The sequence below is a fragment of the Anser anser genome, assembly GCF_964211835.1.
Source record: "Anser anser genome assembly, chromosome: 3".
NCBI classification, from domain to species: Eukaryota; Metazoa; Chordata; class Aves; order Anseriformes; family Anatidae; genus Anser; species Anser anser.
The window spans coordinates 25,446,051-25,471,383 of NC_139722.1; the positions used below are offsets into that span (position 1 = coordinate 25,446,051).

General features: G+C 41.9%; 1 protein-coding gene and 1 long non-coding RNA gene across 2 annotated transcripts; one reads left to right on the forward strand and one right to left on the reverse strand.

Moving 5' to 3' along the window:
• Positions 1–1,902: 1,902 nt before the first annotated feature.
• Positions 1,903–4,631, reverse strand: LOC310896673. Its single transcript, XR_014581738.1, has 3 exons — positions 4,008–4,631; positions 2,621–2,878; positions 1,903–2,031 (listed from the first exon to the last, which is right to left on the reverse strand). It is a non-coding gene; the product is annotated as an uncharacterized lncRNA (long non-coding RNA).
• Positions 4,632–4,775: 144 nt separating this feature from the next.
• Positions 4,776–23,082, forward strand: LOC310896672 (elongin-A-like). Its single transcript, XM_083829218.1, has 11 exons — positions 4,776–4,954; positions 11,028–11,084; positions 12,945–13,057; positions 14,147–14,849; positions 16,269–16,368; positions 17,234–17,398; positions 17,982–18,079; positions 18,875–19,055; positions 19,562–19,685; positions 22,353–22,471; positions 22,622–23,082. Exons 1-11 carry the CDS (start codon positions 4,796–4,798, stop codon positions 22,681–22,683), a joined length of 1,881 nt encoding a protein of 626 aa, XP_083685344.1. The 5' UTR covers positions 4,776–4,795; the 3' UTR covers positions 22,684–23,082.
• The last annotated feature ends 2,251 nt before the right edge of the window (positions 23,083–25,333 follow it).

The following is a 25,333-nucleotide window of genomic DNA, read 5'->3' on the forward strand; positions in this document are numbered from 1 at the left end:
GATGGGCTTTTACAGCAACTGCTGCAAAATAACACTTGTCGTTTCGAACAAAAGGGCATTGCTGTGCTAGCGTAGTTACATGACAAAAATGAAAAAACAGAACGGGGAGTAGGATGTTGTCAGACTACTTCTAATAGCTCACAGCCGGACTTTTATCAATTTGTCTAATTAAATGATGCCCTAAAAAGCCAACATTTTTCAGAGAAGGAATATCTTCTTTGTTATTTTTCAGTTAGTTTATTCATTAAAAGGGGCATTTATTCTCCAGAATGAATATGCTATCGTGATCTGTAGAAAATAAAAGATCGCTCTAATTTTAATACCATATCATAAAAACATATTTGCAAGATGTAAAATAAATTTAAGTCTTATTCAGAATCTAAAAATGTATTTCCAGCATCCCTATATGATTCACTGTGAAAAAAAAAAAAGCACACAAACTACAAAAAGGAATTATCCCTCCTGAGAATACAAAACTAATTTCTAATTTCCAGAAAACACTGAACATGCTTTGAGCTGTGCTGTGCCGTATAGAGATAATCATCACAAGAGGCATGCCTCAGCATTTCAGTGTATTAATGCTGACACAGTCAAACATCTCCCATATTTCTGAAACTCTGGTTGTACCTTAGGGCAAAACCACAAAAACTTTAGTTACTTGGTCTTCAAGATCAGAACACAGCTGATACCACACGTAGCTGTTACACAGCATGCACGCTGATCTTGGAACCTGTCATTCTCATTTTCCATTAATTTGCATACAGCAAAGTCTCTTCAAAGGTAAACTGTACTAGGATTAGCCTGGCATTGTGATATGTTTTTAAAATTCAGACTTTAATATTTTTTTTAAATGCTGTTATAGTTAAACAGATGTTCTTAATATTATTCCCTTCAAATAACATTCTACCTTGCTGATTATTTCCTTTCCAGTGGGATAGAAATTAATTACTACGAAAATATTTTGATAATTGTCTATGGAAAATGTAAGTCCCTGAAAACTAGTTACAAATGATTTTCTCATTTAAAAGAAAGGATAGTACATATCTGGCAATATTTTAAGCTTGTCAATACGTATCTTTTTAGCTATAAGTAAATCTCATAAAAATTGAAAAAATAAAATAAAATTGCTCCATAAGCAGCTGTGTGAGTGACTAAGGACAACACAATCAATCCATGCAGCAGTAGCACATCATGTAGTAATGCTTTAACATTCTTTAGGGAAAAAAACACACAAACGTTTCAAGAGATTTGCTCATAGCCCAACAAGCAACAATAATTGTTATTATCTGCTCCACACACATGAGCCAGAATTAGCAATAGGGAAGGATCTTTTATCAGCAAACATAGGCCTCAAGGCAATTACAGCAATTATATCCTTTCAAATCCATGTGCAATCACTACTGCACTCTTTCTGGTAAATGTAAAGCCTTTTCTCTAAAGTCAGCATGTCTCAATGTGTTTGTGGAATGCTAGCACCACAGCCATGGCTACATGGAGACTTACCTTGTTCAAGTAAAACTGTTAATAAAATTATGGCTCAGCGTTAGATTATTATTGCTTTCTTGGCTCTGAACCCTTTGTGCATACTCAGCCAAGTATTATGCACCTCAAAAGCCCATATTTATTTAATGATGATAATTAGTTATGAAAGATATCTTTAAATGCATTAATCTGCATGTATTGAGTAATCTCACCCATAATGACTTCAGGAAGGCTGAAGCTCCTTCTGCAGATTGGAGATACCATGAAAGCATATTGAATTTCTGTTGCAACTGCAGTCTTTTTAATAAAATGATGGAAAAGAAACATACATTTTCTTTGTAAGCAACAGAATAAACATAGGATAAACCATCATAGTGTAGAATCTAATAAACAGGCTTTGATTTCATGGATGGTGGCTCAGAGAAACTGTGTGCAGTAAACCATCCAGCACTTACTTGGTCAGTCAGATCTCCCCAACCACACAGAGCTCCCACAATACTTGATCATTGCCTAATTTTGCTCAGCCAAATCTCTCACATCAGTTCAGCCCTTGTGTCCTGGTTCCAGTTAGGACAGAGTTAAGTAGCTCATAGTAGCTGGTAGGGTGCTATGTTTTGGATTAGGATGAGAAGAGCGCTGATAACATGCTGATGTTTTAATTGTTGCAGAGCAGTGTTTACACCAGGCCAAGGACTTTTCGGCTTCTTGCTCTGTCCTGCCAGCGAGCAGGCTGGGGGTGCAGCAGGAGCTGGGAGGGGACAGACCCAGGACAGCTGACCCAAACTGGCCAAAGGGGTATTCCATACCATCTGACGTCATGCTAAACAATATATAGGGGTGGCTGGCCGGGGTGGGGGGGCCGGCTGCTCGGGAATAGGCTGGGCATCGGTCAGCGGGTGGTGAGCAATTGCATTGTGCATCACTTGTTTTCTTACACATTATTATTGTTAATACTATTACCATTATCACTATTATTATTATTATTGTTATTATTATTTTCCTGTCTTAATAAACTGTCTTTATCTCAACTCACAGGCTTCACTTTCCCGTTTCTCTCCCCCCATCCCAGAGAGGGAGGGGGGAGGGTGAGCGAACGGCTGTGTGGTGTTTAGCTGCCAGCCGGGTTAAACCACAACACCTTGGAACTCCTCCCTAGCTGTTCTTAGCTCATGCACAGCCAACTTCTCTTCCTGATTCCTCAGTTTCCTCAGAGCACAGCTGGCAGCGCACCACTGTTCTCTGGCAGGTAGTGACATGGAGCGATTATCAGAGCTAGCCTGTGTGCAGCACCCCCACTTCTTCATTGCAGGAGTTCCTCTTTGCAGTCAAACAAATCTTCATGACAGTTGGCATCGGAGGGCCTTTCTGAAGGACCAAGTAGGCTTGTCACTTTTCTCTGTAAAAATTATGACGAGTAATATGAGAAATTTTGCAGTTACACCTGGGTAAGACATATTTCTTGTTCTATTAATGTTTTTGAGATCTTAAATATTTTATTCATCACTGGCATGAAACTGTGATCTTTCAGATTTGTGCAGAAACACAGGAAGGAGATTTTCGTCATTCCGCAAAACCGAGCGGCTTGATAATTAAGGCTTTCATACAGTGTACGGGAAACCCAACTTCAATCACATCACTCATATGATGACCCGAGTCTCAACTTCCCTACTCAAAGATGACGTTAACCATAATGCTGCTGTGGGTTGAATCTCTTTCAAGATTTTCTTCTGCACAAATTCCACTTTGTGTAAGTAATTGAATATTATTAGGGCCAGAAAAAAAAAAAAAAAGAGCAAGCAACCAGCTGTGGGTGGCTGATTCTAGGGCAGGGTTAATGAAGACTGTATACATAACGAAGATGAGCTAATTATTTCTGCAAAATAAAAGATGAGGATGTGAACTGGAGAGCCAGTCCATGACAGGAAACTGGATCTGTTTTTTCCATATCCAACCCAAGTGCTCTACCTACTGCTTTGCACTACTGCCTGTTTTGGTTTCTCTACTGATAAATTTGCTACACGCTGTGCCAAGCTGTAATGAGATCTATTTTGCAACGTAATGTGCAAATACCAGACATAAAGGTAATCCTCTTTTGCCTACTTAAAATTCCCCTGTAATTTAGACTGGATACACTCTTTTTAACACTTCTCCCAAATGCTGTTTTAAGGAGTGAAAAGTGACCTACATATCTAACTATTCTAATTATATCTACAATAACCTCCGAGGAAATATGGCAAACCCACAGATTTTTTCAGAAAGACTCATTCAGCCTCAAGTCTTTCAAGTGCTGAGCCCCAGTAAGCTCTGTGCCAGAGATCCTATTTCGCTTTCGCAGTAGACAAAGACAGATTCCCTGCCCAATGTTTTTTGTGACCTTATGTACCTTTCAAAGAAGCCATGCTTCAAGCTGAAGGGCCCAAAAGTGCTTTGTTCTCCTGCAACAGTTGCATTAACTATCAGGCTATAAATAAGGTAGGACAGAAAGACAAATAAAATGCTTTCTTCAGCCTGGCTGCTACCTTTACCTGGGGGTTAAGACTGCAGCAGTGTGCTTGCTGGTGCTGGGCACGTCTTCATGCACTTGGCCTTGCTCCTGCTACGCTTGCCATCGTACTTAGCAGCCACTAAGCAGCCTTACAGCCACGCACGGACAACAGACACACCACAGGCCTTGAAATGACCTGCTGGTGACCGAACAAGTTCGCGTGGGCAAGTGTAACTGCCCCTGACGCTGCGTCCCATCCGTCAGCTGCTGTAGTGGGGACTATGACCTACACACCCCTGCAGGGACGCTGCCCCAGCCATACCGATGGACTCGTCTTCGGTGCTCTTGAAGGACATGTGGAAGGGCCACCACGGGTCGTGGGGCAGGCTGCTGCTCTCCGACTCAGAGCCGCAGGCATACTTGAATTATAACTGTTTGCTAAGCACTAACCACAGTGTGTGTTTAAATAAAGGTAAACCTGAGAGAGGCAGCACAAAGCAAAGCATCTAGTCCATATTACATGCTGATAACAAATACGTGCTGGGAATAGAACAACCAGGTCAACCACAATCACCATCCTTGCAGCCAGCCCCGTGGGGCTGAGGTGCTTTGGGCGGGACACTGTTGGCTGTGCCCTCAGCAGCAGGACAGGGGGATGAGACCCTGCAGGACACGAGGATGAGGCCCTGCAGGGCTGAGGCTGGGGCAGCCGAGGGCCTGATCTCGGCACTGGCAGCCTACGGAGGACATGGAGGAGCGGGACGAAGGCGGCGCTCCCCCCCGAGGCCGGGGAGGGCACGGCAGGCAGCCGGCCGCGGGACGCCGCCCATGGCGCCGCTACAAGAGGGCCGAGATGGCGGCCGCGGGGGCTGCGTGCCCGCGAGCATGGCGGAGGGGCCGAGCGCGGCGGGGAGGAGGAAGAAGATGAGGCTGAGGAGGGTGCTGGAGCTGAAGGAGCGCCTGGGCCGCGCGGAGCAGCCCGCGGAGGTAGCGGGGGGCCGGCGGGGGTCCCCCCGGGTGGCCTCGGGGCTTCGTCCCCGGCTTGGGGCGCCTGGGGGGCGCCATGTGCCTCAGGTCCCTTTGGCACCCTGAGATCGGTGTGTGGCCGGGCTCTGGCTGCATGGCGTCATATATAGGGGGCCCAGTGCAGGATGAGGTGACAAGGATCTGTGTCTTGAAGCTAGATATAACGCTACGTATCAAACCACCTGATGGGTGGTGCTGGTGGTTACATGTCTTGTCGTGGCCAGAAGCTCAAAGCTGAGGTGCTGAGCTCCGTAAGAGCTTTTTGTAGCAAAATAAGTGTTTCTGCTGTGCTGTGGTGGTGCACAGAGGGCATCGCATCCTGTGCTACGATTCCTGGTACGCGAAGAGCAAAGCTGTGCTTATCTGAAATAAATTAAGCAACATGTAGGAGAGCAGGGCTCTCCTCAGGAGCTGCAAGAAGTAGATAAGGAGGGCTTGAAACAAGAAAACATCCTCTGTGAGGTGGCGTAGAGCAGCCGAAGGAGGCAGAGCCTGGCACTTGAAGGTACCAAGGTGCAGGGAAGGAGATGAGCAGGAGGGAAGGCACTTTGTTCCAGCAGAGGAGTAAGCCCCAAATTTGACTTACTGGTTGCTAATGAATCATCTTTGACCAAAGAAAGCGTATTCTAAAGGTTTTTTTTTCTTAATTTTGAGGGGTTGAATTCAGCTTGAAAGTACAGAACATGCTTCACGTGATAGATTTCTGAAGTGTTATAACTTGATGCAAGTTAGTGGAAGTGTTTGCAAACAGAGGGCAGGCATATCATTTAACTTGCTTTGTACTTTGTAGTTAATAAAACTTAAAAGGCATCATTACTACATTCATACCTACTGTGTGTGTTTGAAGTGTGTGTTTATGCATGTGCAAGGAATACTGATTTTCTTAGCCAGTAAAGGTTTATCTTCCTCCGCTGGTGCTGTAGGCTTTGTCTGTCCAAAATGCAAATATCAGAGTGCAGGTACTACTTGAGGTGCTATACCTTGCAATTCAGCAAAACTAAAACTTCTTGTGCTCTAGAAGTGATCAGATTTTACTCTTTAATATATCTTTTAATACTTATGTTTGGTGATGATATGCTATTATGAACAGGAGATTGAAGAGGCAAAGAAAAAAAAATATCTCTGGAATTGTTTCTAAGTGCTCCCAAAGCATTAAACTTGAAAACACATTAAACTAAGGAGAAAAATATGAGTAGCCCTGACAGGTTTGGCTCTGAAGAAGGAGAAGGAGATGCCCTGTGTTTGTAGTATGACCAAAAGCAGGTGCTGCATAAAGTAGGTCTAATGGTGGTGCTGTAGCACTTCCACTGTTCCTGGTAAAGCTGTGTCTAGTGAAATAGAAATAGTTATGGGTAAGGAGTGGAAGGGAAGGGAGAAACTGATAGCTGTAAATTGGCAGGCATGAAATGCACTACTAATAAAAGATAAACCTACTAGTAGAAAACATGTAGTTACGTTTAAGGCAAAGAGAGGCTTTAAGGATGCGCAGAAAGAATAACAAATCCTTATTACAGCTACATATGTTGGTGTTGTCAAGTATTTCTGCTCCATAGTTGAGAATAATCTTTGTCTGATCATGTCACATTTTTTAATAACTACTGGATACTTTGATAGGCACCAGGGAAGATGCAGAGCATCAATTGTTTATATCAAAAGCTTCTTAATATGCGAGGTTTAATAGCTACCCGGTGAGTTTTCAGGCAACTGACTAAAAGTGAACAGAACTGATGAGGTTGAATGATACTCAAGATACTAGGGAAGTTCAGCAGCTCTGGAAAAAAATTACCGTGCTTCTGTTTATACAGGTAGATGAAATGAGCCCTGTCCCTAAAGTCCATGAAGCAATGCAATGAGCAGCTGCAAAATCTTGCATGTAAGATGTGACTGGTGTAGAAATAAAGGATGGTACCATGAGCCAATGCACTCAATGAGACTTCACATAGATATGTACTGCTAAATTTATCTTGAATTTATCTTAAATTTATATTCAGCTGACACTAGCTGTCATAAATATACATAAGTCTCTTAAAGAATTTGACTTGCTGCTGTATGATGCTGATTACAGTAGCAGTGTTACAGGCCTGATGTAACATCCACAAGACGGATTGAAATTACACTCAGCAAAAATAAGTGACAATCCTTATCAGAAAGCAATGCTGTTTATTTTTTGGGAGGGTGGGAATAGGAGGGGGAGCAATTATCCATCTCATCTTGACATGGCGTTACTCAAATCTTTCTTAATTTAGAAGACAGCAAGCAGTGCGGGGAGATGTTACAAATACCAAAGTAATTTGTGTCAAATGAAGAGGACTCTTCTAGAAGGCAGCCTTGGTCATGTGCTAGGCTACATTCATTTGAGCGGCGTGTGTTTTAGCATGGCTCAGTGGAAAGTCACAGCCAGGAGCCATGAATATAGGTCACTCAGGATAGGAGACTGTATTTTGGAAAGCATTGACTCAGAAAATGATTTGGAGCTCTGGTGTATTACCAGTTGAGCATGAAATTGCAGTACAAGGCAGTGGCTTATGGAATAACTGCTATCTTCGGGTAGCTTAGCAGGGTCGTGTTATTACAGCTATGTAGTATGAGAGGGGCAATTACGGGAATATTATGTCCTGTTCTGGGGGCTGTTCTTAAAAACAAGACTGCCGAGCTGGAAAGATTTTAGGACAGCAGCAGAACGGCTAGAGCTCTGGTCAGCATAACTTACTGAAGCTCAAGAACTCCGTCTGGTTGGCCCTTTAAAAAAAAAAAAAAAACCAAGAGGTGACCAATGTGCAAAAAAAGACCAATGTGCATGATTAGTGTTTATATTTGTGGGTTGTATAAAATATATGAGAGAGGACTCCCTTTAGTTAGCAGGAAGAGATGATGAGATTCAGTGGCTGAAAACAAAATCAGACTTTTTAAAGGAAACTTTTTTTTTTTTTAAGTGAGGGCAACCGAACGTAGGAGTGACTTGCTTGGGATTGTGTTAAGACTTCTCTAAAGCGCTGTCTTCAGAGACCTGGTACTCTTTCAGACGAGGTGGCTAGCTCAGCAGTGAAGCTGGTGAGGGGTCTGGAGAACAAGTCTTACGAGGAGCAGCTGAGGGAGCTGGGGTTGTTCAGCCTGGAGAAGAGGAGGCTCAGGGGCGACGTTAAAGGTACCTTAAAGGAGGCTGTAGCGAGGTAGGGGTTGGTCTATTCTCGACGTGCCTGGTGACAGGACGAGGGGGAATGGGCTAAAGTTGTGACAGGGGAGGTTTAGGCTGGATATTAGGAAGAACGTCTTTACTGAAAGGGTTGTTAGGCATTGGAATGGGCTGCCCAGGGAGGTCACCATCCCTGGAGGTCTTTAAGAGACGTTTAGATGTAGAGCTTAGTGATATGGTTTAGTGGAGGACTTGTTAGTGTTAGGTCAGAGGTTGGACTGGGTGATCTTGGAGGTCTCTTCCAACCTAGACGATTCTGTGATCCTGAGTTAGGGACCTGCTGGGGTTTCACCACCCAGCTGGGTTGCTGGGTCCCATCCTGCCTGAGCGAGGGCCCAGCTACAAGAGGCGAGGTGACCTCAAGGCTCACGCAGAGAGGCTGGAGCAGCACTGGTGCAACGGGAAGACACAGACCTGGCGCAGCCGGGCCTCTTCATATCATCCCTCTGCTTTCAGCTTTCACTCTGGAGAGCTGCTTGCTCACGTGCTTCTTGCTGTTATTCATTGCCTTGGCCCTCTGCTTCCCGAATGCCTGTCTGCTTTCCCTCCTCCCCTTTATCTCATCTTGCTCCTGCTCCTGTTGGCCCCCGTACTTGTGTCTCAGGCTGGTATGTGTGTGCTCGTCCATGAGGCTCTGGTTGTGCTGCACGCAGGCACACGGGGCTCTCTCTCCTTTGGCAGCCCCTCTCAGGCATGGCTGCTGGTCTCACTGCAAGCTGAGCTGTTCCCAGCTTTTGGGAGATGGGGATCGCTTCTCTTAATGGGATTGTTAGTGTTTGATCAATGCTTTCTTCCTTCTACCTAATGAAACCCTCATGTTTGTCTTAATTCGCCAAATGGGATACACATTTCAGGAAAGCAAAATGAACAGTGTGGGCTTTGGCTTAAAAATTAAGAGTTTTGTCTCACATTAAAATGTGTTGACTGCTCTCAGGCATGCTTGTCATCCAGGTACTTTTGTAATTTACCCCGCTGTTTTGAAGCTGCATGAATAGTAATTGCTTGCTTCCTGAACCCATTTTAAAGATTCTTCTGTAATGAACTCAGCTTCATGAACGAACTTGGTCCACAACCCATCAAGAGGAAATACTCAAAATCCTCATTGTCTCTGATGAAAGCATCTTTTAGCATTCTTACATGCAGGATTGTCTCTGGGCTGTGGGATTTATTCCCAGGTGGTTTGCACTGCTTGAGTAGCCAGTCATCCTACACAGCGAAGTCCATCCGCTTAGCAATGGGCTGCTTCCTTCTGATTGCAAAATGAGTTAAATGCCCAGGAACATCATTTTAAAAAGAAAATTAACTATATTGACACTGATACCTTAGTTTCTAATGCTTGTCATTAACATTGTGGGTATATTATTTACGCTTTTTTTTTTCCACTTAACTTTGTAAGCATCTTTGCAGTGTATTTTCTTCCTGATGGGGTTTATTTAGGAAAAGTCTTCATCTTGTAAAATGTGTAGTCTATGCCTGTGAAGTGTCTGGGAAAAGTTAAATATTAAGCATGTGTTGTCCTCAGGAGGGAGAGTCGCTTCGTAGAGCTGCAAGATTGGTTTTAACTTAATTGTGCATACACTTAACACAACTTGCTGGGTCAAGGAACGTCTTTATTTTAAATAGGAGGTGAGCAGAACTTCACGTGGCTTTTGTGTTGGTTCTGGAGCTGGCTGTGCAGCGTTTCTCCTGCACCTCTGGGTGTCTCAGTGCCACTACTGCAGGGTGATGCCTTGCAGGAGAACCGCGTGCCAGGCGTATGGATGGAGCCCGCTGCGCACAGTGAAATTCACAGGGATTCCGCTTCTAATGTATTACAGGGACAGTGAAAATTAGAACTGTTGTAGAGGGAAGTGACTATTATTAAAGCAATTATTAAAGTTTATAAAAAGTTTTAGGGTTGTTGTCTTGCATCCCAGGAGGTTCCTGCCATTGCGTTTAGAAGTGGCAATGGTCTGAAAAAACTTGATAAGTATTCCAGGCTTTGTTAGAGCCCTATGAGGTGCTGTTACTTTAGTTACACATTAATTCTGTCAGCTAGATAACATAACTTTGTAGAAATTCGTCAAAAATGATGCAAACTGTGTGTAGTCAACTGCAAGACTCAGGTGTGCTGCACACCCGTTGCCAAATAAGTTCATACTATTTATAAATGAAACTTTTGTATTATTAAAAAACCTCTCAGAGTAAGATAAGCAGTTTCATATTTGAAAAATACTCTTCTGCTTCTACAAAACTCAACATTTTAACCAAAGGTTTATATACTTTGCCAGTGTGAAACAAAGCAGCTGTTCTAGCTTGATTTGGTCTTGTTAATGTACAAAAAACGTGAAGGCTTCAAAACCTGATAGTCTTTGCAAGCTGAACTCCCACAGGCTCTTTTTTTTTATTCTTGGCCTAGAGTGGTGCTGCTGGCTGGGAGACCTTGTGGGAAACTTGCTTTTTTTTTTTTTTTTCCAGGGTGCTGCTTCTGCTTAGTGCAGCCTTTGAATCGGTTCGGTGCTGATCGGTCACTGGTACACCAGGAGTGGGGGCATATGTGTAGCCTGAGCTGCTGCGTTATTGATCTTTAATGTAATCTCTGCAGCAGTAAAGTCAAACCTGTTGGGATTTCTGGTGTTACTGCTGCTGGGGGTATCACAGAGCTGCACTGGTTCGCAGAACAAATTTCAAGCATAGCCCTTACGTACAGTAAAGGAGTTTTCCTGGAGTTACTGGATATTCCTCCTCTCAATTTTTTTTTTTTTGGATAAACATGGGAATGAGGATGAGAAAAGCAGGATGGTACTTAGGAATATGTTCTCTAAAAAAAATAATAAATAAAAATCTAACGTTTCCTTACAGATTCTAAAAGCACTTGAGGTACTACAGGATTTGGATATATCACTGGATATTCTAGTGGTAAGTGACCAGTAATTCATTACACAATCACTCACTAAGAAAGAGTTTATGGGGTCTGCAATCCCAGAAGCAGTGGGCATTGTTGCATTTGGGAATTCTGACTCTTAGCACGGTTCATTTAAAGGTCTGTATAAGAAGCCATGGAGCCTTCTCCAAAAACCAGCTGGAAGCTGGGCTTAAAACCTAACAAATTCAGCGTTGTGACAAGTGTTAGTGGTGAGCAGGGATCTGAACATACAGGGAATACTCTTACTCAAGGCTGGTTTCTTCTTACTAAATCTGCTTTCAAATCAGTGCTTAAGATACCCCAAATATGGGTGATCTGTTCTTCAGGCCAGTTGTCTAAATCTTCTGTCTCTTATTAGCTGGTCAAGGTGAGTTTCTTGCACCTAAAGAGCAGCCATCCCAAGCTGTGGAGTAAGAATACCTGTGATTTGTATCCTTAGCCAAGGTGCATCCTGTCATGTTTTATATCGGAAACTCTCAGTGTTTGGGAAGCTTCTGGTTACTATGGTCAATGTATCTATGTTTTGGGAAGAAGATTTTTTTTGGAGATACTTCTTTGCAGAGCAAGAGAAAAATACGGTAATTGGAATATTTGGCCAGCTTATTTGGGCAAAAGGCACTTGCCTGCCTAAAAACAGATGGGCCTCTACTATAATCCACCAATATTTTTATCGAGTAATGAAGTAATCTCATCTGAGCTGTTAAAAATGACAAAGGGCTTCTTCAGATAATTAATGTTCTCAGCATACTTTCATATTACAATGTGGCAGACTATGATGGAAGTCTTCTAGTGAGACAGAGGGAAGAGATGTCTTAAAATTGAGGATTCTGCATATTTTAAAGCATTTTTAGGAACATAAATTTCTCACATGGATAGCTTTAGGAAATCCTCCCACCAGTTTTCTCGCATGTATTTGCAATACACTGAACCTCCAAACCAGTGCTCCTGAATGATACAGAAACTGAATCTCTTTAAAGCAAAATTATTTTTCTGAGACTTTAAGGAATTCCCTTCTAACGCCTGAGCTGAGCCTGGAGGAGTAGTACTTGTATAGCTCTTACTCAGACTTCACAGGAGTAAAATTTCACTGGCTAGTGAAAGCATTAATAGGTTGCTGTTGGCTTTGCAAATTCCAGGGTTTGCACACAAAAGTGTATCTTAAAAGTGGGGGTTTGTGGGCTGGAGATACTAATAACAGGATTAAAAAATTCACCTGTGATACTTATATATGCACAAAGTCTGCAGGATAGTTCTGCTTAGACAATGTAGAAATCATTAGAGCAAGATTTGAAGACAATGATAATGTGAAAATAATCGTGTGGTGGGTGAACAGAACAGCGAACATGGCATCTTAAACATCAGGGGATTTTTCCTGTGGCTGAGACTTGAGTTTAGTCACATGAACTCTGCTCATCTGGCACCTCTGCACCATGGTACTTCGTGTTGAGGCTTTTAGATTACAATACACTGATCATTTGTGCTCTTTAACACATTAACCTGTACCTGTGTAAGCCTAAAGGAAACTTAAATTGGTTAATCTAATTCGCTTTAGCAGTATGCATTTTGTGGGCATAAGCACTCAAGCCAAGTGAGCTTTCTGAAATACATGCATTTAATGGAGAAAAGTAGCTTCTTTTCTGAATTAAGGCTGCACTTTGTTCCCAGTATTTGGTTATAAATATATGCTTTTCTTTCAGTTCTGTTTGTAGGGTGAGAAGTGTTTACTTCTTTAGCTGCTGTAAGACCGCTCAGACTGCTATGCTAATGCTGCTTGTAGCAATTTTAGGGAAGGTTTTACTTGGGATGTTAGCTGTGATTTATTCCACCCATCTTTCTTGCACTGTCTTCAACAGGAAACTGGCATAGGCAAAACAGTGAACAGCTTTAGGAAACATGCCACTGCTGGGAATGTAGCTAAATCCCTGGTGAAGCGATGGAAGAAACTTATTCCTCCAGAAAATAAAAGGTAGGTATGGGCTTTTTTTCTAAAGGATTAATTGTGCTGTTGCTTAATTTAATAAAATGCAACTTGGATATATTAGAATAATATTTGGAATGACAAATATGCATTATGAAATATACATGAATGGTAGGAATGAGTCTTTTATAAATTACTAGAAGACGGATCAAAGCAACCAGTGTTGGTTTAGCCAGCCAGCACTCAAGCTTCACCTGCTTTTTGACCAGCACAAGTTCTTAGGTGCTAATTGACATGAGCAGCACTAAGCCAGTGATGGGCAGTGCTCTCCACTCCTCTAGAAAAGCAGGAAGTTTGCTTTTTCTTCTCGGCAATGAGGCTGTTGTTAAATGAAGCATCTCTCTAGTGATTTGGTTGTATACGGGACTTCCCTACAGTATTTCTGCAGACTGAGAAGGGTTTTGTGTGTCAGTGCAGTCACACTCGAAGAGATGTGATTCCTTCTCAGGAGTCAGCCTCCACTGCCATCAGCAGGCTGACTGTGCTGAAGGTGTTTTGCAGTCCTCTGGCAATGGGAGAAGTTGATCTGAGAAAGCTGAAGCTTCAGATTGACTAAGCAGTGCATTTTAAATTTGAAGTTGTTGAAACAACAGGAAAGTGGCATACCAGAGCACACGGGTAATAACAAAATATCCAGGCTGATGTTTTGTACTCTTACCACCTGCAGAACATGTTTTAAATTCTGCCTCCTAGTTATTTCAGGTACTATCTCTGTATTATATAGTATGCAGGGAAACTTGCGTAAAAGCAGTGGTATCAAAAGCATTTTGAACAAATAGTACTATGTGAAACATATTTTCTTATTGATGCTTATGTCCTTACTCTCCCCTTGCTTTGCTCTCAGTTTCTTGTTGCAGTAGTTAGTGGCGCTGGACCCAATGGTGACTCCCTCAGATTTCTGTGCTGATGTGGAAGTAAAATAAGAGCACAACAGAGTGTGGTTCTGGGTCCTGTAAGAATTATGCCACGTGGTGTGATTTAAAGCTTTTGGTTTCACTGATGTAAATAAAAAGATTAATTCTTCAAGAATTTAGCATCAGATGTAGCGTGGGATGTATTTTTTCCTTTGTGTTGCAGTGATCACAGAGGAAGAAAAAATACTGAAAAAGAAAAAGATGAGACAAAATCTTCTGTTTCCAAAGGAACTAAGCCTTCAGAGAAGTCCAAAGCATCTGTATTGGCCTCCAAAAGCTCCAATAGCTCTCCCCTTTCTAAAAAGTTGAATAAGCAGCATACTCATATTGAAAAAAAACACCGAAATACAGGTTCTGAGTCTCAAAAAGGATGTGATAGTAAAGAATGTAGCAGCAGTGGTTCTAAACATGGTTCCCAGGGTACTGATCCTCAAGCTAAAGAAAGGGCCTTGAAAGAGAGAGCCTCCAAGGGCAGCAAGGAAGGTTCAGAAAAGAGGCGTTCCTGTGTAGCCAGTAAGGATGTATCCCCCACGAAGGAAAGGCCTAGTAAGGATGCTCCCAAACAGGGAGATCCTAAGCAGGTGAAGAAACCAAAACAAAAGCTCGTCACGGGAAGCAAAGCTAAATTACCTAGTGATGAGGAATTTGAGCCCCCTACTATGTCTTTTGAATCTTATCTTAATTATGATCAGGTTACAAAAAAAAGAAAGAGGAAAGCTTGCTCTACAGGTGAATGTCCAAAGAAGCGCAGCGAACAGAAGAGTAGCTCAATACCGCAAAAGACTTCAAAACTTCCTCACGCGGATGGGGGAGAAGAGAAGATCCAAAACTGTGAGGATGATCAGTCAGAAACTCCCAGTAAAAAGGTAAACCACTGCGTGCTTGGAATAATAGCAAATAAGCTGCAGGCAAAGGAGTGTTCTGGTCTATTACTTCCAGCAAAATTAATCTGTGATTAATTTAAGCAACAAATGTGTGGCTGTGACATAGGCCGTGTGGCAATGGCAAATAATTATAATTGGGGCAAAAAAGATTATTTACAGCATACTGACAGCTTACAATCAGTTTCTTATGGTTTTTATGATAACTTCCTATGCAGCAGTGGTATTTAATTGGTATCAGCTAATTGACTTTTTACCCGTAACTTCATTCTTGACCAGTTTGTTTTTTGACTTTAGCAGATGTTGGCATAGCACAGCTGTTTTGTTGGAAGCTGTGGTTCTGTATTAGTTACGGTCTGTAGTGGAAATGAACAGACTCTTCCTTCAATGCATTAAAGTAAACCACATTATTACATGTAAGAGTAGCTTATATGAATTCTTAAAGTGAAATATTCTAGTCCCTTGAAGTGGCAGAAAGCTTAAGTAGCTCCTTTGAGCTGAGGTAGATGTAAACATGCTTACTAATTAGACTTTTTAAATGAAGCCCTTTGTACGCAGGGAATTAGAGGTCTCTTCAAGTCTCTTATCTTTGCTGTGATGTGAAAGCTCCAGGCTTTATTTATTGCACAAGATCTGCGATAGGAATGTCTTCTATCCCAAATAGAGGAATATTAACGGAGAGGCTTGTACATGATAGCAGCATTTGGGAACTAGGAAACTGAGGAAAATCTTGGTAAAATTGAGAGGAATATGTTGGCTGCTCAAGTTGCAAAAAGTTCTTACAGATACTGAAATGAAGTTTAGGGAGATGCAAGCTTTATGTTGTAAGTGCCTGGCTTATGACTGGAAGACACCCAAGACTTAATTTAGATACTGTATGCAATGCTGAGCATTTGCAGGAACACTAACCAGACTCCTGAATCTTTAAGTCACTTTTTAAGGCGATATCTGGAAGACTGTGTTGCTTATCCAGCACGATGCAGGAGACGAGGTAGAACCAGGTAGAAAGCTGTTTCTTGTCTTTCAGGATGGCATTTAGCTTGCCTTTAAACATCTAACTCTGCTTTTTGTCATCTTGCAGTTTTGTCTCATTTGCTGCATGCCTCTAACCTCAGCAGCGATTTATCTGAAAGCCTGTTAGCTGAACACATCTGCTCCTTTCTTTAATCCCTTATTATGCACTGATTGCAGATACCCCACTAAGTTCCTTTTGTGATGTGGTATCGATGAGTAGAAGATGAAAGAATATGCTGAAATACAGGAGTAAATCTTAGTGCAGAAAAGCAGTAGTTTTGGTTATCCTAGGTAATTTTGGGGCTTGATTAATTTATTTTGTAGTTTATTTTAAGCATTAGTAAATCTGAATTTGTAACAATGAAGCGATGTTTCCTTGACTGTCTGCAGACCAAGGTGGCGTCCCTCCAAGATCTTCTTAATACTCCACTGCCTAAATTTCTGCCAAGCATTTTAATCTCATCTCCCCCATATGCTGCTGACTTTAAGGGTAAGTAGTATGTGAGGCTGATAAATGTGAAGCAGTGCATGTTTTTACAGCTCTATCTAGGGTAGTCTTCATCCCATTTCCTAATAAACTATAGTAACTCATCTGTCTGTGGCAAAGAAATGTCTTCACTTGCTCCTCTGTAGAAATCGTTTTGAATCTGAGGAGAGATATAAAGGCTTCCCTCTTACAGACTGCAAGTAAAGAAACGCTGTAGAAGGTTTCCACAGATGTAGAGGAGGTGTAGATCCTGTAGTCATTCTCCAGGCTCCATTTGTCTTTATCCCTGTCTATGCCTTATGCAACTGTAGTAGAAATTGCCACCAGCTGTAGCTTCAGCCTAGAAACTTGCTAGTATTCTTACTCATAGGTGGCACAAAGTGCCAGTGGTTTTCCCTTGCAGCTCCTGTGAGGTTTCAGTAGTCTCACGTCTCTGGGCTTGAGACATCATTGCTATTGCAACTTCTCTAGGATAACCCTGTAACATCAGTAACATGGTGGGCTGGTAACTGAGAGTATCTAGATGTCAGTGAGTATCCCTGTTGCAAGGGGAAGGCTAAGGGCCCAGCCTAGATGTGAATCTGACTTGTGTAGACCTGAGCTAGCTAATGTAAGGCTGGTTTGGGTTCATGCAGATAAAATTACATTTGCAATGTAGTTGCTGTATTTCTGTTAGATGTATGAGGGGACCTCTGTAACAGAGTACGTGTAAGGGATCAAACTCTAGCATAATAACATTATATAACATTATATTTCAAGAAGCAAGAATATATTTGTCCTGCCAGGCATGTTTCTCTGAATGTTTAAAGCCCCGTAAAATGTCAGGAGCCAAAGAAACCCTGCCTGATGTTTTGTTTGATTTCCTTAGCGCCTGTTGTGGAAGCACCCCAGCAAGTCAGCGAACCAGTTCAATTCACGGGACGGAGACTGAACTCTAAAATGCAGGTTTACTCCGGGTCTAAACCAGTCTGTCTTTCAAAGATGCTTACACTGTATGAGCAGTGCATCCGAGTGCTTCAAAATAATATTGATTGTGAGTACTTTAAGGGATTTGTAGCAGGCTGTACTGAAAGACTATTTGATTTCTTTTTTTCCTCCGTGCTGGCCTACTAGAAGATACTGTGCCTCCCTACAGACAGTGACTCAGAGCTGGTCAAAAGGCATTTATAAAACTGAACTTACGATCATGCTGAAATGCAGTTTTGTTTGGAGGCCTGCCTCTTTTAAAGCTCCAATTCTTAGTTAAAATATAATGTCCTATGAAGTATAAGCCAAAAAGCCTGCTGACTTTTTTGCCCCTCCAAAGTGTTTGTTCACGTAAACTGGAATGTGTAATCAAGAAACTGTTTATTCCCTTGCGTAGGCAGAGAGGAGAGTGATACAGATCAGTAAAGATGGGGCAATAGCTATTGCAGGATGCTTTCTCCATCCTCAGATAAAAATTACCATTCACTTATGAACTGCTGATTTATAGCTTCATACCCTGACTTCAAAACCTGTGTTCTGTTGGTATTTGCTGAAGTTAATTTGTATTTTTATTTTTTAAACTGTTGGTAAGTGGTGTTACACACCAAGTGAAACAAATGAGCTGCTAAAACTACTGTCCTCTCTTGTAGCACTACATGAAGTAGGAGGTGTGCCCTTTGAAATTCTTGAGCCTGTGCTAACACGCTGCACACCAGAGCAGTTGTTTCGAATAGAGGAATGTAATCCGGTAAACTCTGCTTTGTTAAATTCAGGGAACCACGGAGGACTTGAGGCATCTGTTTCTGCTTTCCTTGCACCCCTCTTGATAAAGATTCTCTGTGTGTTACGCTGTTTTTGTGTCTTGTATACCTATTTCTTTGAGTTCAGCTGTCATCAAGCCTCCCTCTCTCCACTGTCAGGATGCAAAGCATTTGGGAGAATTATTACTGATGACTAAGTGAAAGCCACTGTGGGTGGAAATGTTGCTGTTTTTGAAAACAAGAGAAAACAACAACAAAGAATATTTGCTAGACACAGTAAGAACAAATGTTTTCAGGCTTAAAAACAGTTAAGGCTGCAAAGCATACATGAAATCTCACTCCAGATATTTCCCAATTTGCATCTGGTAGATTTCTTATCTGTAGTGTTAAGACTTCAGCTCCACGGTGCATTTGGACATTGATGTTCTGAATGCGTGGCACTCCTTAGTGCAAGCTGGCCACTTCTCTGCATGCCTGAAGTTGAGAGCTGGCGTGGCCTGAGCCTGTGCTGAAAACACAAATCTAGCCTGCAAGCATGGCTCATGAACTCAAATATAGAGCTCTGCTCTCTGAAGCTACGTGATTTCTAGACTGACGCTGACATCTCTGTGTGGCACAGCCCCACCTCATGGTGGGGTACCAGTGAGGGCACCTGGTGGGATTTGTTCTGCACCTTCCTCCACTGGGTGATTGGGCTTTGTCGACAGGCTCAGCCAAGCAAGTAGTCTTGGAAATGTTACTCTTAAATTCTTGATCTTAAAATACCTTGTGTTCAAACTAAGACGTTTACAGAAGTGTCTGACCACTTGTGGAAGAAACACTGCCAGAGGGATTTTAAAAATGAGAACCTCCTGGAATACGAATCTTGGCGTGAAATGTACTTGAGACTCTTCAATGAGAGGGAAGAGAAACTGAAGACGCTTACAAAAAACATTCTTTCAGCTCAGTCTGAGAAACCAAAAGGTAAAAAATACGTGGGTAACCTTCTGGTTTTCAAAACCCAGTCTCTTCTGTTCTTCTTGACACTTACTGTGTAGTGTTTAGTGGCTTGTTTGCACTGATCACTGATGCTGTGTCTCAGGGAGAAGGCATCAGGTAAGGATGCTGTTCCTTTTGATTTACAGGTTGCCCACAAAGTGAACATGTACATTAATGCATAATGCTTGCAGGATGCTGTACACGAATCTTACCTTACTGGTTAGACTGAGGATTCTAGGCAACCATACAGAGTGCAATTTTAATAACAAATACCAAAAAATACAGATACAATTACAAATATCAAAATTAATGTGAAGAAATACTGTATGCGACTTGCTGTGGTTCAGTTACTACTTTGGTACCATATTCTTTTTTTCTGAATGATTTTTTTGATATTTAAACCTAGAAATTGTCACACAAACATATTCTTAACTGACTTTCAAACATAAGTAAGGAAAAATCACATTCTCTGCTCCTTGCTTCTGTATTAGGCCGTCAAGTGAAAATGGCTTACATGACTAGTGCAGCAAAACCACCCAGGAATATTCGCCGAAAACAAGAAATCCATGGGACAGCAGGACCTGTCACCCAGCTTCATCCCACGGAGAAGTGCAAGTAAGTGTTCTGTCCTGTGCGTTTAATGAGATTAAACATCTCTGTCAGTGCTAAAATTTGTTGGCAAAATACCTTGCTCTTATAAATAGCTCTTGGTTTACTTTTTTAAGCAGCTAGTGGCTAGAAGCTAAGTTGCCTCTTAAGTCTTGTGTGCTCCTCTGCTGTGTGTGCACTGTCACCACATGTTTCTCCAAGTGCCAGGGATGAATTCATCTTCCCTGCTAGTGAGCGAGCAGCCTCTATTGTTTTCTTCCAGATTACATTAATGCTGCTTGACATCCCGGGGAGATCCCAGTGTTGATGTTTGGTGTTTATAAACCTGCCTAGTAGTTTCACATGTTCTCCTGTTTTCATAAAATCCCCAGTGAGCTGTCCAGAGTGATATAGCTGACCAAGAGTGAGTCTCAGCAACCGTTAATACGCTGGATTGTGGGCTCCCACTTTGGCAGCTTGAAGGAGTGTCTGGAACAGCCAGTCAGTGGCAGTAGCCAACACTAGTCACCGGAGGAACAGAAAATTGGGATTCCTCAAATATTTTCTTTGTACAGCACAAAACCAAGGTCTCCTCCTGACAACTTCATTCAGGGTAGTTCAGCAGCCATGGGAACCAAAGCAGAGATGTGGGATTTGTCCTGCCATTCCTGCTGGCCTGATGAAGTCCTCTTAGACACAAGAGAGTGGCTGCAACAGGAAGAAAAAACAGCTGTAGCACCAACTTCCACCCACTTTTCTCTTCTCAACTATGTGGAGAGACTTTTTGTGTTTATATATCTGTTCTTGTCCAAAAGAAAATCAGCAGTTTGATTTAAAAGCACCCCGTGGGTTGGTAAGTCCATGTATCAGCAGTTGGACTGTAAAAGCAGTGGAGACTATTCACACTGCCTGGATGTGGGTGTCTTGTGCTGCGGTCACTTACTTCACTGCGAGGAGCATTGTGTCGTCCCTTCTCCCCATAGCTTTGGGTGTTCCCTTGTTGGCATAACTGCTCTGCAGCTACCTCTGTCAAAAATGATCCTTTTGAGGAGGGAAAACTTCTAATTGATCTGGATTACTCTTGAATTAGCAGATATGCAGACTGGCAAATGTGTAAGTGGAAAGTGACAGGTAGCTGGGGAGTATAAAACTTAAGCTGTTGCAGAGATGATGCAAGACTGACTGACAGTAACCGAAAATGTCAGCAGTCATTGTAAGTAGTTTCTGTCCTCGTGCTGCAGCGTCTGCAGTTGTGCTGAATAATTCTTCACGTGCCTAAGACTGAGCTGACCTGGGCTTATGGGAGAGGGGAGAAAACACACAAACAGAAGCCTGGGGAACTGTGTGTATAAACATATACACACACGTATATAAAAACAGAGTCTGCTGATATCGGGAACTTGATTTACAGTTCAGCAGCGTACTGTATTGCTCAAGACAGTGGTGGTATGGGGCAGGAATGACAGCCCACATGTAGGAAATTCTTAAAAAGAGCTTTTACACTGCAGATGATCTCTTTACAGCTGCACCTTTAGGTGATTAAATTAGGAAGCTTCTTTCCAGACTGTTGCTGTTATTGGTGAAAAGATGGTCCAACACCAACGCAGTAGCTTAAGGCACTTCAAGTTAGGCTTCTGCTGTTGGTTACCCTGTGGGAGGTTGTGTCTGTTGTGACAGACTAGCCTTCCAGTTTAGGTTCTTCAGTACAGTAGTGTAAATGTCCTTTCTGTCCCACTAACTGCCACTAACTGCCTGATGTACTCAAAGCCCTGCATATTTTTTTTCACACATCCTAAATTAGGACAAACTGCTGTTGTGTGAAAGGAGCTGCAAGGATGGTCGCTGGTTTGCCTTCTTGAGAAACAAAACTTTGTTTAGATGTGATGAGTTAACTTCTTTGTTTCTTAGAACATGTCCTCTGAAAACCTGTCAGTTTTACTATATACAGCTGAAATTTTCACTTATGAAGCTGGTCTTACAGGAGCTAAAAAGGTCCTGTGGCACACATGTACAGATCCCTGGCAGGCTGTTTGCAGTTCGGCATGCAGTGGTTTGTGTTAACTGGCAGCAGGCCTCGGTGACTGGCTCCAAGGCGTACAAGGCTGCCCAGATTGCTGGGCAGTTAAATGCTGTGTTGGCTTAACTGTTTTACACAGAGCTGATGCCTACTGCAGCCATCCCAGTCCTTGTCCTGTTGCTTGGTGTTTCCAACCTAATATTTGGGCTAGTTATTGTGCCTTTTCCTAGGCATTTCTAACTTAGAGGAAGAAAGAAAACCTGAAAACTCGAGTGTGAATTTTTCCTAATTTTCTGGCAGAGGGACAATTAGTAGTTAGCTGTATTCAAAACCAAACAAAAAAAAATCACAGAGCAAACTAGAACACAGGCCAACAGCCTATTATGAGTCGTCATAATACCTCCATCTGTCGTAAATTCAGATCATTTTATTTTAAAGACAAATAAGAGGTATCATCTAATGAATGGAAAAATTGTGCAAGAATGGAAATAGACTAGATGACCTCAAGAGGCCCTTTCTAACCTGAATTATCCTATGATTTTAAATGTATCACAGTACTGATGAGGAGACAGACTTGTTAAAATGCTGTGACCTTTTTTATCAAAATGAAATGGAGCAAATAGTAGATTTTTATTTTTTTTAAAAAAGTTAATTTCTTTATTTCATGGTTTTAAAAGAACACGGTTTCCAGAAAGCAGAGACAGAAACAATAATTCATCAAATCCGAATGCTCCTAGCAACAGTAGAAGCTCTAGCTCAAGTGGAACAACTCAAGATGGAAAGAAGCCTATCAAAAGTAAGTGGAATTTCCTGAAATTATCAGAATAATTACTTTAACTTGCTGGTTGTCAGTGTATGCTTAACATTATGCTACTATCACTTTGTCATTCACATTATGCTGTTAATCCTAACTGATCTTTCTTTTCTTTTTTTGTTGTTGTTAAAGAAATTGCGCCAATCATGAAGAAAACTTTAAAAGCACTGAAGAGTAGAGCAGGACGACGATGAAATGAGGATGCATATTGGAAGCTTATGTGAATATTTGTATATCGTGCTACAGCTAACGGAAATAACATTAATGTAAACCTTCCCCGACTTACTGTAGTTAAAATAGTTATCAAATGTTGCAGGAGCAAATGACTTTCAATAAAAAAAAAATGAAACCCTGGACTCCCTTTGTAGTGCTGCTTCCTTCCTCATGAATGAGGAAAACTGAATTGAAATAAGGTCAGTACCTGCTAGTGGCAAATCAGTTTGTATGGACTTCTATTGATGCTGTCTTTATCAGTTTGTTTCCACATTTGAATAAGCTTTTGATGAAAGCACTTAACCAACCTTGGCAAAATACATCCATGGCTTATATTTTAGGAGGAGGCACAAGGTATATTTAGATACAATTGCAAAGAGGTTTTGGTGTCTCCAGCACAAGAGTCTTTTGGAAACTTGGTATATTTGTTGCTGTAAAGGTTTCCGTAAGGAGACTTCCATATGTTTCTTTCTGTTAACGCCTGGTTTGGTTGGGTGTTAGTTTTTTCCTCTTCTGGATAAAGACAACCTGTCTTATAAGACACTCCTGGAACTCTGCTTCTGACCTGCTAGAAGAAGCTGCTCAGGACAGTGAATGGTGTTTTTTTTCTAGTTTCTGAGAGTCAATTAGCCTGTAAAGGAGAGGTGGGAGGAAACTGTTAAATTTGAATTGCTTTTTTAAAGCAGGATGTATAAACTGCTTGGGTAGATAGGGCAGGCCATGACAGTGAGTTAATGAGAAGCCACGTGTCATTCAGGGACTCTTTCTGGTTGGGACATTGTACAATAATGAAAAACAGACCTCTCGGTGTGAGACCCACTAAAGGCACTAAGAACTTGTGTGGGTAATAGTGTTTTGGGGGGAAAAAAGCAGAAGGGAGGGAAGCCATCACTGTCATCAGCTTGATGTTATGGTCATCTTGTAGGAATCTTACTGACTTCAGAATAATCCGTCTGAGTCTGGAGATGGGAGAAGGTTTGTGGTATGCTCTGATCTGCTACTCTGAGTATGCTGTGAAGAGACATAGCTCACAGCCTTGAGGATGGGCCCCTTGCGTTTGAAGTGAAAAGCTGTCAGGTGTTAAATAGCTGTCCTTCCAGGAGTTACAGGCTGCTGAGGTTTGGGGTTGGTCTATGAATGGGCTTGCTTTTAGGAATGAGATACTTTCTAATTACTTCATTTAAAATAGTTCACTTGCATGAATTGAAAGTCAGGCTTTGTCTTAATGGCATGGCTTTCACATGGAGGGATTATTTTTATAGACAGCAAGTAGGTTTTCTTTCTAATCCCCTACTTCTGTAGGGCTCTGCATTCTGAAACAAAGGGTAAGACTGTCGTGAAACCAGCAGCTGTCTCTTTTTCAAGAAACCTTGTGTGTGAATTTCCTCAATGTTCTATTATATTTTTTGAATAAAGAAAAAATGTTGCTATTAAAATTGGCTCTTATCAGTCTAAGGTAAGTCACCCATACATAACAGCTTGTGTAAATGCTCTATTTATAGAGGGATTTTAAGTCAGCAGGTGTGCTAGTGTGTCATGGTTTACTGGGCAACGGAACAAGGACAGATTTTTCTTTGTGTGTTATAGTTGCCCTTTTGGTGCAATGAATGAAAGATGAGAACAGGAATGTTGACCCGCAAACTCTTGCGCGGGGTTTTTTCTGTCTCTGGGTTCAAATAAGCATCAACTAGTAGGAGGGCTGTAGTGTTTCTCATCCACATCAGTGAAGAAAACTTCTGGGAGGAGCTGCTCAGGATTCAAACATGGCTAAACAGTCAGTGTACCACCCGTTGTCCATCAAACACTCTGGTCATCATATAGTTGCTAATCAGTTGGTGGCAGAAGTTTAGCTCAGCTACAGGCTTGTATCACAGGTAGTGTGAGTTGTTGGAAAAACTCTGGTTTTATTTATACTTTTTTCCTGAATCACTTTTTATTTGCTATAGATGTTAATGGTATCCTTTTGTACAAGAGACAAGAATGCCATAACAAAGCCTTTTTTTTGGGAATTGAGCCTTAAAGGACACAGCTGTTAAGCCAACATTTTGCACAGCTGTAGATGACAGGACTGCAGCCCCAGGAGATTAAAGATAAATGGTTGTTTTAACTGGTAAGCCTGTTAGTTGCAGGGCTAGTTGAAGTAGGAGAACTCTTCCTATGCTTGATGCTGATGGCAGAGCTGTGTGGAGGGCAAATTTGACTTAAGAATAAATGGAATTTAATCCATCTTTATAGAATATCTATAGAGATATCCTTGCTTTCTCTGACTTCAAAGGGCATAGACCCATCTCTGGTAAGAAGGTAACTGTACGATCAGTTTTTTTTTCCTGACAATTTCTATATTTGAGAATACTGCAGCCAGGCAAATCCCTTTAAAGCAAGGTAGTCTGTGCTACAGTCATTTTAGACTAGGGCTTTTGTTTCACTTCAGACTTGCTCTGATCTGTTCCTGCGGACTGGTTGCCCAGCTCAGACAGGTGCGCTCTTGGAATGTGTCTTCCTCTTTTTGTGGTTTGACGCTGCTTCATGGTGCAAATCAGTTTGCACAGAGCTAAGTAGAAAGCTTGCTGCAAAAGCATACCCTTTATACCCTTTGAATCTGAACTAACATGCTAATGTTGATGCTTTCTT